This window comes from Onychomys torridus, chromosome 11 (genome assembly GCF_903995425.1).
Source record: "Onychomys torridus chromosome 11, mOncTor1.1, whole genome shotgun sequence".
NCBI classification, from domain to species: Eukaryota; Metazoa; Chordata; class Mammalia; order Rodentia; family Cricetidae; genus Onychomys; species Onychomys torridus.
The window spans coordinates 62140346-62152517 of record NC_050453.1 but is presented as its reverse complement, the minus strand read 5'-3'; the positions used below and the strand labels follow the sequence as shown (position 1 = coordinate 62152517).

Sequence of the window (12172 nt, the reverse complement as noted above, 5' to 3'; positions counted from 1 at the left end):
CAGCTGGACAATGTGGTAGATTTATTTTTGGTTTTTTGAAGGTTCTCCACACTGATTTCCAGAGTGGCTGTATCAGTTTGCAATCCCATCAACAGTGATTGAGAATGCCCTCTTTCCCACGTTCTTTCCAGTACTTGTTGGCCAATTTGACTGGCAAAAAAATACAAATACTGATTTGTATTTCCCTAAATGAACATATTTTGAAATATTTCTTAGTCATTTTTATTTTTTTGAGAAATCTCTATTTAGTTGCTTAGTCCATTTTTTGGAATGGGTTGTTTGCTCTTTTGACTGTTTGAGTTCTTTATATTTTCTGGATTTTAATCTTCTGTCGGATGTATAGCTGGCAAAGATTCTTTCCCATTCTGTGGGCTTCCTCTTCACTTGATTGGTTTCCTGAACTGTTGGCTTTCATTTCTGGGCCAATGTAGTCCTTATTCAGGAGGTCCTTTTCCTGCACCTCCATCCTGTAGGACACTGCCTATGTCTCTTCTAGCAGTTGGCGTCTGTCAGGTTTCACAGTTAGGTCTTTGGTCCATTTGGAGTTAGTTTTTGTACAGGAGGATGGAGGCAGGTGGTAGGAGGTAAGTCTAGGTGGATGGGCCACATGTCTGTCCTGGCCAAAGCCTGGAGGTTGGCGTCTGTGTGGCAGGGATGAGCAGCCTAGGCTGGTGCACTGGATGGGGGACTCGGGCTGGGTCTGGGGACTGGGCATGGTGCATGGAGTAGGGGACTAGGCAGACCCACCTGGCTGGACCCTGGCCTAAGATGTGCAGGACCAGGCTGGCCACAGAGGTTAGATGTCAAAATTTCAAAGTTAATTCTTTAAAATTTAGATTGTAAGCCAGGTGTAGTGGCAGACACCTTTAATCCCAGCACATAGAGGCAGAGGCCGGTGAATCCGAGTTTGAGGACAGCCAGGGGCTACATAGAGAGACCCCATCTCTCTCTCTTTCTCTCTCTCTCTCTCTCTCTCTCTCTCTCTCACACACACACACACACACACACACACACACACACACACGCCACAGCACACATGGAGAGGTCAGAAGAAAACCTGCAAGAGCCGGTTCTCTTTCCCCACATGGGTTTCAGAGGTCAAACTCAGGACAGGCTTGGCGGGAACCACCTTTTCCCGCTGAGCCACCCCATCAGTCCTGTGATCGGCTGGTTTTAAGGATGTCTGGTGGAGAGGGGCAGAGCCCCTGCAGCCTGTAGGCTCCATGCAGTGCATGGTACGTGAGCAACACAGGAAGTTAACTTTCGTGGCCTTTTCCTGTGATCCAAAGACCCTTCTTTGCTGGAAATCAGAGGGCGCCCAAATGGGGGCTGCTTAGTACCAGCTCAGCCCCTCGCAGCTGGAGTCACCAGTGACACCTTAGTCTTAAATAATTCCAGAACAGAGCTGGTGCTCACTCAACAGGTGCTTTGCTCTAAGTCCCCTCCCCTCCCCGGCACTAGGGAGATGGAGAAGAGGCAGTGCCCTCCCGGTGTGGACAATTTTCTCGAAAGCATTTGGATAGTAGCCTGTAATCCCAACTTACTGTAGAAGAGAACCTGGCTCTGCCAAGCAGTGTACCCAGTGTTGCACAGCCCCCTCCCCCAGCTCAGTTCCCTAAGATGAAGTTCAGTGAGGATGTTTCCATCGAGAATTGTTTTTGCAGTAAGCTTTTATTAATCATTAAAAAACATATAAGAAAGACATTTAGAAAGAAAATATTTTCAAAACGAACACCCACGGAGCAATACAACCATAGAAGGCACACTACCAGCAGTTACACCCAGCTCTGGGACCGAAGGAACGTGACCCTCCCCAGAGTCCCAACCAACCTCGTAGAGGTCCTGAGTCCAACTGTGCTTAAAGTCTGAATTTTACTATAATTTTCTGAATAAACACCTTTTCTTTATATATAGCTATATGCCTCTATGTGTATATACACATATATATATTTGTATATATATATATACATGACTTTTTTCTCTTCTCAAAAATAAAGTAGCCATCCATGGAGGGGGGTTCTCAGCAGCATTCACAGTGTTTGCAGCAGGAGCCATGCCTTCTAATGCTACAGACATGCAGGATGGAGGGAGTAGCTTTCCATCCGCCCCTGTCATACACAGGAGGGAAGGGCGCCATAAAGCTGAGCAGGAGATGGCGGACAGCCAGGGTCGACGGCATGCACAGCCTTGCAGAGTTGCTAGCACATGTTGCTTTGGTAGCTCTGGAGACGACTGAATGACAAGGACTCAGCGTTCCTCTGGGGCAGGAGTGCTGTGGACTGGCCTGAGCTGGGGAAGGAAATCTTGAGGCTACACTTAGAAGCTTAGGCTTAAAACAACCCGAGGGGTGTGGAAGGACAAGGCGACAAGAGAATGTCTCTTCCAGAGGCTAGATTGGAACACCAGCTGTCTTCGAAAAGGACAAGATTTTCTCCCTCTGGGTTGATGTCTTTGCAGTCTTGGCTAATTTGTTTTCAGTTTGAACTAGTCAAAGAGCCAGAGTCATAATCTGATGCTGTCAGTGTGGTTAATAATAATATCACATCTTCGAAATCGGAGCCTGCTCAGGAAGCTTGATGGCCAAGAGGTGTGTGATCACCACCCTGTGCTTTGAGGAATCCCCTGCCCTTATCTCTACACCACCACTGTCCACTTCCTGCCGGGGTCAGGCCAGCAGGAGAGCTGTAAGCAAACATGCCCCACTCTTCTCTCGGAAAACAAAAAGGCACTGAAGTCACCAGGGAGGTTTGACTGCTGTGCTACAGCAGACCATGCTTTGCGACAGAAAGAACCCTACCACTGTATGTAATCAAGGCTGCTACTCTGGCGGCGACAGCTGGAGAGGATGGAGGCAGAGCTGAAGGCCGAGGAGTAGACCCAGGAGTCCAGGCCCCACTGCTTCCTAGCTGCAGGCAGGCAGTAGACAGCTTGGATGCGCTTCTCTGCAGTACTTCCTGGTGACTCAGCAGGAGACTAAAATGGTTAAGTGGCTGGTTTCCCTTTGGTAGAGACCCGTAGTGAGGACGACATTAAACTCAAGATCTAACATAACAAACATCGGACAAAGACATGCTGAACTACCACACAGATGTACGTATTTGCCTTTGGGTTCTCATGTGCACAGGCCGTGGGGTGACAGAGACGGGGCCTGGTCCGGGCTGTAGCCTCTGACATCTCAGGCTAACCCTGAGTGTCTAGTCCTAGTGAAGAGGAGGCACCTGGGGCAAGGAGAGCAGTCCTTCCGTGAGCATTTCCTGCTTTCAAGGACTTCACTGAATGAATATACCATATTTGACCCATAAATAAAGACACTATGGTGGAACTGAAGAACTAAGTCCAGAGAAAGAACACAGGGCTCGAAAACCTTTCTTTGCTTTTTGCCGGCTGGTGTGATTGGTTGGAGTTTGGTGACCAGAGAGGCAACTATTTGGTTTGTGAAAGGCCAGCAGATCGAGCAGGAGAAACAGTGTTCGTTCCATGAGTTCTGATCCAGACGGAACCTCTCCAGAGTCATGGCGCAGTGGGTTGGCAGGAATCGAACCCTGCACAGACACTTTGTGGAAGAGACTTTGTGCCACATCTGTTAACTGCTGGGCAGGCACAGGTTGACCCAGAGGTGTCTTGAGAATAAGTGTCTGTTGCAAAATAATAAAATAAATCGGAGGGCACTGAGGACAGGAAGGAGGCTGGTTACCCAGGCTTCCCTTGAGACTCTCGTAACGCCTCCTCCAGTTTCTGCCGGAATTGGCTGTACTTTTTCTGCACTTGGTGGATTTTGTCCTGCTCCTCTTTTTCCAGAATAGTTAGGAAGTTCTGGAGTTCAGGAATGGAAAAGGCGTCCCACTGTGAGGCACGGAGGAGGAGGTGGAGAAAACAAGGGGAAATGGTTAGAAGGTGACGCGATCCAAGAGCCCTGCTACTGTCTCGGTTTACATCAGCGAGCTGGCCCCACACACTTTGAACACGCAGGTACCATGAATGACATCTGTACTATACACAATGTCACATCAGCCACAAACGGTCAAATCCTGGCACTCATGGAGATCCTAGTCCACATGCCCTGTTTTTATGGGAAGTCAGCAGCTGAGAGCTTCTCTTTGGTCCTGGCTGTGCTCTCCAGAGGCAGGAGGACACCTCGCTCTAGCTGTGGACAAACTCCACCCACCTCATGAGCCAGTGTACTGTGTGTACCCTGACACCTGTCAGTCGGCTCTAGCTGGCCAGGCTACCTCCACGTGGGAGAAGGATTAGACTCCACGCTCCTGGAGCACAAGGGAGTATTTAGGGAGTACCTGCTCTAACCCCCACACTTCTGGAGCACAAGGGAGTATTTTTTTTTTTAATTTTTATTTATTTATTATGTATACAGTGCACATATCCCTGCAGGCCAGAAGAGGGCAACAGATCTCATTACAGAGCCACCATGTGGTTGCTGGGAATTGAACTCAGGACCTTTGGAAGAGCAAGCAGTGCTCTTAACCTCTGAGCCATCTCTCCAGCCCAAGAAGGGAGTATTTATGGAGTACCTGCATTAACCCCCACACTCCTGGAGCACAGCGGAGTATTTATGGAGTACCTGCTCTAACCCCCACACTCCTGGAGCACAAGGGAGTATTTATGGAGTACCTGCTCTAACCCCCACACTTCTGGAGCACAAGGGAGTATTTATGGAGTACCTGCTCTAACCCCCACATTCCTGGAGCACAGCGGAGTATTTAGGGAGTACCTGCTCTAACCCCCACACTCCCTGGGGAGAAGGTAAGAAAACCACAGCCACAGAGCCAGCAGCCGCACAGTGGGGACTAGAGCTGGTCCGGCTCTCCCAACCCCAGGCCCATAGGCCCACAGAGCTCACAGGCTCTCAGTGGCTCACTCTTCCTAACAGACTCAGCTGCAGACTTGAGACCACACTGAGGTGTCCTGGTTGAAATGAGATCCTCAGATCTCTGACACCCCCCTACCCCCCCCCAAAAAAATCCTGCTCATGCTCAACCTCCACCGAACAGTGTGATAAACACTTAGAGCCTCCTCTTTCTGTACCGTGAAGACCACATCCCAAGTACCCTGGGCCTGGCGGCTTACTGCCTGATTATACCCCATTTTTGCCAGGAGACTGACACTGGATAGTCCCCCTTGGAGAAAGGAAGGAGAGAAAAATGGTTCAAAAACTGCCTGTGCCCAGCAGAACTCAGTTGGAAATTGCTGTGCTCAGGCTAGCCTAGGGTAAAACCAGCCTGGGCCCAAATAGAGTTTCTCCGTGTGACTTCACACACACACACACACACACACACACACACACACACACACACACACACACAACCACCACCACCACCATATACCCTCAGCCCCATTTCCATAAAGCAAGTGAAATGCATTCCACAGGCTTGGCCATGTGCAGGTTATAACTTGCTTCATTGTGATGTGTCCAATTGTTTCTCCTGGGGTAAACACAGCCCGTGGCCCAGTGCTCTCCACAGATCCCTAGCCATACCACTGCCCTCACCTACGCTGCACTGGAGGACAGCAGCTCCCATCTTTCCCCACCCGGGGCAGGTCTTATGAAGGGTCCAGACATACCTCTACCTCCCCTGTTTCGTTCTCCTTGAGCACGAAGCTGAGGACATCAGTGTCAGGCCCAGCAAGCAGACGCAGGTAGAGAGGGCAGTCGGCAATGGAGAGTTTCTGGAAGAGCACTGGAAACAGAATGGGGGGTTGGGTGCCATCTCACAAGCTATGAGGACAGACCAGGTCCTGGCTTGGTGGGATGGGCTGGAAATGCACAGGTTGGAGCAGATAACTGGGAATGGACATGTTCTTCTAATGGGCATGAACCTGACAACACACTGGTAGCTCAGAAGCCTTCCATTCTTGCCTGGCCTCCATTGATGTCATCTTTCAAAGGAAGCAGAACAATGGGTGGACTCCTCATGGTAAACATGAGGACCCCAGAGCACATCTTTCCTGTGCATGCATGGATTGGACAGTGGCAGGCATGCGCCGCCAGATCAGGCCCTCTGCTAGTTTCTCTGCCCAGCTGCCATGCTTGGCTCTTCCACGAATCCTAACACCATGTAGATGGCCATAGCCCTGTTGCCTGGAAGCCCACACTTCCCACCCGGGGCTCGCAGCGGGTTGATGACCGTGTGGGCACGGGCAGACTCGGGGAAGGGTGGGAACGCTCTCCTACCTTGTCCGTCTTTGTGGATCCGCTTAAAGAGCGCAAACTTCTGTGGGTTGTCCACAACCATGAACTTCTTGAGCAGCCCCTGGATGACCTCACTGACAGTGGTGGTGCTGCTGATGTGCAGTTGCTTGATGGCGTCGAGCGGCAGGTAGAAGGACGTCCGCTTGTCCGTGGTGGCTGCGGGGTTCACTTCCTTGATGGCATCGTAGATGGACTGGGGCCGGATCCCAGCAGGCACCGTCACGGGCCGTCGGAGTTTCAGATGCACTTTGATGAAACCCGTGTAGGTGCCGTCTTCACCCTGCGAGTGGGAAGCGCATCTTGGTGACTCTGCCTGCCCCTGGAGGCTGTGACTACGGAAGCCCTGAGGGGGGCCGTTCCAGCCAGCCTGTCTGAGTCCCTCCTGAGTCTGCTATCCAGAGCTGCTGGAGGTCAGACACTCCCCTCTTCTCAAGGGCCAGGAGGTCTGGAGTCCAGTGACCAGACAAGATTGGTGGGGCTGCTGAGGCTTCCTTCACAGGAAGTTTAGGCGGGCTGCCCCAAACCAGACAGGTGCCAATTGCCCATGTGGAGTCCTCACTGTACAGGCAGTCTGCGGGCACCTCTCTACCTCAGAGCTAGGCAGGGGCGTCAAGGTCCTTAGAGGTCCAGCCCACCAAACCCCGGGGCCTCTGACTAAAATCTGTTTTCCAAGGCACCCGTGTGACTTGGAAGCCCCCCAAGAGCCAGTTGCTGCCAGTGTCCAGCAGGGGGCAGGGGTCTTCTAACATCACCCCTTAAAGACAGCCGCTCTGACCCTGTGCAAGGTCTGGGCACTCACCAGTCACACTCCACTTCTCTTGCAGAATTCCTCTGGCCAAGGGCTTCCTGGGGGCCAAGCCCCCCAAGCCCTTCGTCACTGTCATTTAATCCCCTAAAGATCTCTTACACTGAAGTCAGGAGAGGTTAAGCTTTCCCAAAGTTGCCAGAGCGTGGATGAAACAGAGATTGTATCTGGAGTCTATTCTAAAACCTATTCTATTTCTCGGGGTCCCTGAGGCCACAGAAAGCTGGGCCTGGACAAAGGAGAGTGAGCTGCAAGGGAGTCACTTCTTCTGTGGGGAGAGGGGCCAGAAGGGATGCTGGGTAGGGAGGGGCCGGCCCTGCTTACCAACTTCATGCCCAGGCAGTGCTGCTCCCGGCTGTTATAGCTGTCAATCTTCTGCTTGATCTCCTGTAGCGTGGGCGGGTGCTGTGTCTCCTCCACCGCCTTACAGACATTCTGGAGCAGAGAGAGGAGTGTCACAGCGCTCCCAGGATACGAAGGGCAGTAAGCACACCTCGCAAATGCCTCTCTGGCTAAGAAATTAGTGCCAGCATAAGAACAGTAAGAGGCCAGCCACTCGGATCGCTCTCGGCCTCAGCTTCACTGCCTTTGAAATGGGAATACTGCCTACCCCCAGACTGGCTGGGGAACCAATGCCAGTGTGCGCCACACGAGCACTGGCTATGAACTTGGTGAGTGGGTAGAATGTCACGTGATCGTGTTTGCTATGGAAAAGGTGCCCGCAGATGAAAGGTACGAAGACATGGTCTGTCTCAAAGAAATAAGGATAATGCTGCAGAGAAGTATGAATGCATGTGAGGATCTGGTAACTCTCAGAATCAGGACCAAGGGCTCCTGCCCTCCAGCTCAGAGCTCATGTCAGGGGCCGAAGCTTTGCTCATAGCAGGTGAAGGTATGTTTGTCAAATGAATGGACTAGTAGGGACGGGGCTGTGTCCCCTCCACTTGGGACAGTCAGCATTTACTGAGTACCTCTATACACTTAAGTACTCAGCCATCTTTGCATCTCACAGACCCAAACTGTGTGACGGCTCATCGCCCCCATTTTCTAGGTGGGAACATCAAGACCAAGGCATTTACCAACTGTCCTGATACTCTCATCAGCATGTGCAGAACAGACCAGAAACCAACCCCACACCTGCCCTGCCATGTCCTCTCTGCATCACCATGCTGCATTCTCCTCATATAGTCCCGATTTCTCCTTCCCAACTCCAGGAAGACGGAGGAATGCAGTGTGAGTGAAGTCCACAGCCCTTGCGGTGCGGCACATGGTGGATTCTGAGAGCTACACAGTCTTTTCAGTCAGTTCTCTGGATTTCTCTTGTATTCACTGTCACTTTCCAGTTTTGTCTTCAAGCTGCCCTGAGTGGCTTGGATTATGGGAGCTGGTTGGTGAAAATTCTCCCAGAATTATCCCGATCTTAGAAATCCAGCAGACTTCGGGCCAACCTTGGTTATCTCTGGTACCCAGAGAGAGATGGCTTTGACATCATCTGACACCTGCTCTTGGGTTTGGTTGGGGAAATTTTACAACGGGTCCCACATCCCACTGCCACCGCCACCGCCAGAGCTCGTCCCTGACCTTCCCCTTCAACACACCCGTTTCCAGGGTTTCATCACACTGACAGCGTGCCAGTGCATCTTCCCACACTCCAATCCCAGAGAGCACAGGAAACTGCAGACTCCATGGTTGCCAGGAGAAGTGGGCACTGCTGAGCCTATGGCTCCACCTTCCCAGCGCTCCACCAAGGCAAGGCAACAGCCTCTTTCATTACAGGCACTTGCCAGAGTCTGCTCCCTGTGCACTCTTCACCCACAGCTCCTGATGGCAACACCACTGTGCTGGGTGTTTCACATGCCTTCCCTGACATACTACCTATGTTCTTTCTATTGCCAGACCCTCCCGCCCATGTGCCCATGCCCACTGCTAGTATGAATGAGAATGAAGTCCACCTAAGCCTGGAGTTCTCAGTTGACCATGTGGTCACCCTAGGGCAGCCTTTCTGCTACAGGGATTAGCTCCCCACCCCGCCGGTAATGGTCACTGCATCTTAACACTGCAGGCCTGGGATGAACAGCTGGGAAATCAAGACCCCACCTGTGGGACACTCATCTAAGCTGGCCTGATCAGTGTGTCCAGCTCTGGGGGTCCCAGTGGGTCTTGCATCCTCCCTGAAGCTGGCAAGGAGGGACTTCTAACACCTGGAATGGGAGGGTGCTGGTAGGATGTTGGGGCCTATCAGGATGCCCTCTTAGATCTCTGAATTGGACCTTGCTGGCACCTCTCCTGATGGCTTGACGTGAATAAGCCACGTGAGCCTCTTCATTTATTGTTGACTCGTTCATCTGGGGACTTCCAAACTGGAGCCTCTCATTTGTCCTCATTCTGGGACTCTCCATTCCCAGTCTCCATACGCTGGGCACATATCTACAGACCAGATGTACCTGGCTGTGGCCCTCTCATTTCTAGCCCGAATGAGCAGCTATATGGCTGCTGTTTTATACTTCCTTCTGCCCATCTCTAAGGCAGGCAGACTGTCATTCCTAGCACATTCTTGTGGTGGTATTGTGTTCCCCAAAATATTGTGCACCCTAATAAACTTATCTGGGGTCAGAGAACAGAAAAGCCACAATATTAAGCATAGAGGTTAGGTGGTGGCATTCACACCTTTAATCCTAGCATTCCAGAGACAGAAATACCTCTGGATCTCTGTGAGTTCAAGGCCCCATTGGAAACAGCCAGGCATGGAGACACACGCCTTTAATACCAGGGAGTGATGGCAGAAAGAGAAAGATATATAAGGCGTGAAAACCAGAAACTAGAAGCAGTTGGCTGGTTAAGCTTTTAGGCTTCTGAGCAACAGTTCAGCTGAGATCCATTTGGATGAGGACTCAGAAGCTTGCAGTCTGAGGAAACAAGGAACTGACGAGGTGAGGAAGCTGTGGCTTGTTCTGTCTCTCTGATCTTCCAGCATTCACCCCAATAACTGGTCTCAGGTTTGATTTTATTGATAAAAACTTTTAAGATTCATTCTGATATTCATCTACAAAAAAAAAAAAAAAGTGAAGTGATATAAAATTCCAGAAGCCCCTTGGAAGGTCTCAGTTTTCAGTCAACCTCCAGCCACTTCCTTGTTGAAAAAGGAGCTCTGTTGTGGCTGCTGAAGGCCTGTTTCCACGCCTACTTTGGACCACAGTGAGTCACAGCTGCCTTGGCCTTAGGTTTCTTCTTCCTGTTCTACTTTTGTTCATTACATCAACTCATCTGTTCTCTTCCCTTCCCACAAGCCTGGGAAATGATGCAAGTACATACCATGCGTACCTTCCAGACGGAGACCGAAGCCAGCATCCCTGACCTCAGCATTGGCCTTCGAATGTGTAGGTGAGCTCCATCTACCTAGGAGTGCCAGCAGCCTGTGTGTGGCCAATACTGTGAACCTTGCTCCCATAGACTGTTAGCATCAAATGTCAGCACCCAGTTCACACTGGCTGCTGCCCACACTGAACCTGCCAGGCAAGACCTAACCTATAGATGGAATGAATCATTTAAAGTAGGCCAACCAGTGAGCCCTGTCCAAGAGCTCAAAATCTACCAGCAGCCTGGGAAACACCAGAGAGTCTAGACTCTGGGTTCTTAAGCTTCTGAGCACATTGGAGTCATCTGGGGATTTTCTAGAAATATAGTTTCCTGAACTTTCTCCCCGGAGAGTGCTAATTTCATTGGTCTGGGATGCAGCCCAGGAATAAGGATTTTTAGAAATCTCTCAGGTGATTTCAACATGTTTCAGGGTTTAGAAACTATGAGAGACCCTCCCAACAATTCCATCCCGCCACAGAGCTAATATTTTGGGACCAAAAGATAAATGCTGCCCTCACGTTTTGCTTAAAAGGCAGTATCCACTGTGTGAACAAGTCAACAACTCAGTAATTTTTTCCAAGGGCGAGGCAAACTCTGATTTCTGTTCACCTACAGATTCTCAAGGCCTCAAAGTGAAAGAATTGTCTCTCTGATGATGGGCACAAAGTCGGAAGGCAGGAAGACAGCACTTGTGTCTTGGGGTGCCCGAACATCCACACAGGATGGCGAGCTGTTATGTTTTAGTAAATCTAGGTATTAGCCTGTCAGGTATCTCTCAGAGTTTGTCCATCTCAGGATGTCTGACATGGAATGTATCACTCTGGCTAAACCAGGCTGGCATTGGCTGAGCTGTTTTAGTATGCCTAGCTCGTCCAGGGTACTGCTGAAAAGCTGCTCTGTCTCCTGTCCTAAGCCATGCCAAAGGCTGTAACCACTCTAAACTCTTGAAGTTATGGCAGGGTGGGGGCATGACAAGAAAGTGAAGAGGCTGTGTGCTAGTGAGGAGCCCAGATGCCCCTCCCCAGCGTGATTCTCTAACATCTCTATTAAAATACCCTTAGCCGGGCAGTGGTGACACACACGTTTAATCCCAGCACTCAGGAGGCAGAGCCAAGTGGATATCTGTGAGTTCAAGGCCAGCCTGGTCTATAGAGCGAGATCCAGGACAGGCACCAAAACTACACAGAGAAACCCTGTTTTGAAAAACAACAACAACCATACCTGAATGGGCGGGGAGTGATGGCATGTACCTGCACTCAGGAGGCAGAGGCAGGAGGATCAGGGCAAATTCAAGGCCAGCCTGGTCTATGTAATGAGCTGTCAAGACTGTATCTCAAAACCAAATAAAGTAAAACACCTTCAACAACCCCAACACAGAGCAGATTTACCCTAAGTCAAACTGGGCTGTGTTTTATCTTCAAGGCAGCATCACCACACTGGCCAGTTCTGCATTGTAATCAATGACAAACAGGAAGTCCTCACTTTGTTACTCCACTCTAAGGAGGACAGCTCCGAGTGGGGCCTGTTGCCTCCTAATCCCCAGCTGGGTCCTGGACAGACCAAGAAATCTCCAGTGAAGTTGCCAGAGTGACGGGCGGGCAGAGGAGAGTGTGTCTGCTCTCAGCGCTTGCTTCGTCTCGACTTAAACCACACACACCTCGGGTCTGCTCAGCATTTCACCCTCCTCTTTTCAAATGTGTCCGAGTGTTTTCCTTGCCCGCGCCTTGCATCATCTGGCTCCTGTCTTCCCACCTGCAGTCTCTTTCCCTGGCAAGGCTTCCCTAGCCACTGCCACCTGAGTGATG

At 50.8% G+C, this 12172-nt stretch overlaps 2 protein-coding genes across 5 annotated transcripts in view; one reads left to right on the top strand and one right to left on the bottom strand.

Moving 5' to 3' along the window:
• Eif2d (eukaryotic translation initiation factor 2D) overlaps window positions 1–10410 on the top strand; it is a 32338-nt gene extending 21928 nt beyond the window's left edge. For 2 of the 3 annotated variants that reach the window (XM_036201943.1, XM_036201939.1), the window contains one exon: window positions 8062–9607. In XM_036201943.1, coding sequence (XP_036057836.1) covers window positions 8062–8198 — 137 coding nt within the window. In that variant the 3' untranslated portion in view covers window positions 8199–9607. Of the gene's footprint in view, window positions 1–8061; window positions 9608–10297 lie in introns of those variants that run through there. The other variant, XM_036201940.1, reaches the window with a different exon arrangement.
• The window catches only part of Rassf5 (Ras association domain family member 5), a 66964-nt gene continuing 56740 nt past the window's right edge, over window positions 1949–12172 (bottom strand). For both annotated transcript variants that reach the window (XM_036201944.1, XM_036201945.1), the window contains 4 exons: window positions 7335–7445; window positions 6188–6485; window positions 5578–5693; window positions 1949–3843 (listed from right to left, as the gene is read on the bottom strand). In XM_036201944.1, the coding sequence (XP_036057837.1) occupies window positions 3691–3843; window positions 5578–5693; window positions 6188–6485; window positions 7335–7445 (678 nt within the window). In that variant the 3' untranslated portion in view covers window positions 1949–3690. The remainder of the gene's footprint in view (window positions 3844–5577; window positions 5694–6187; window positions 6486–7334; window positions 7446–12172) is intronic.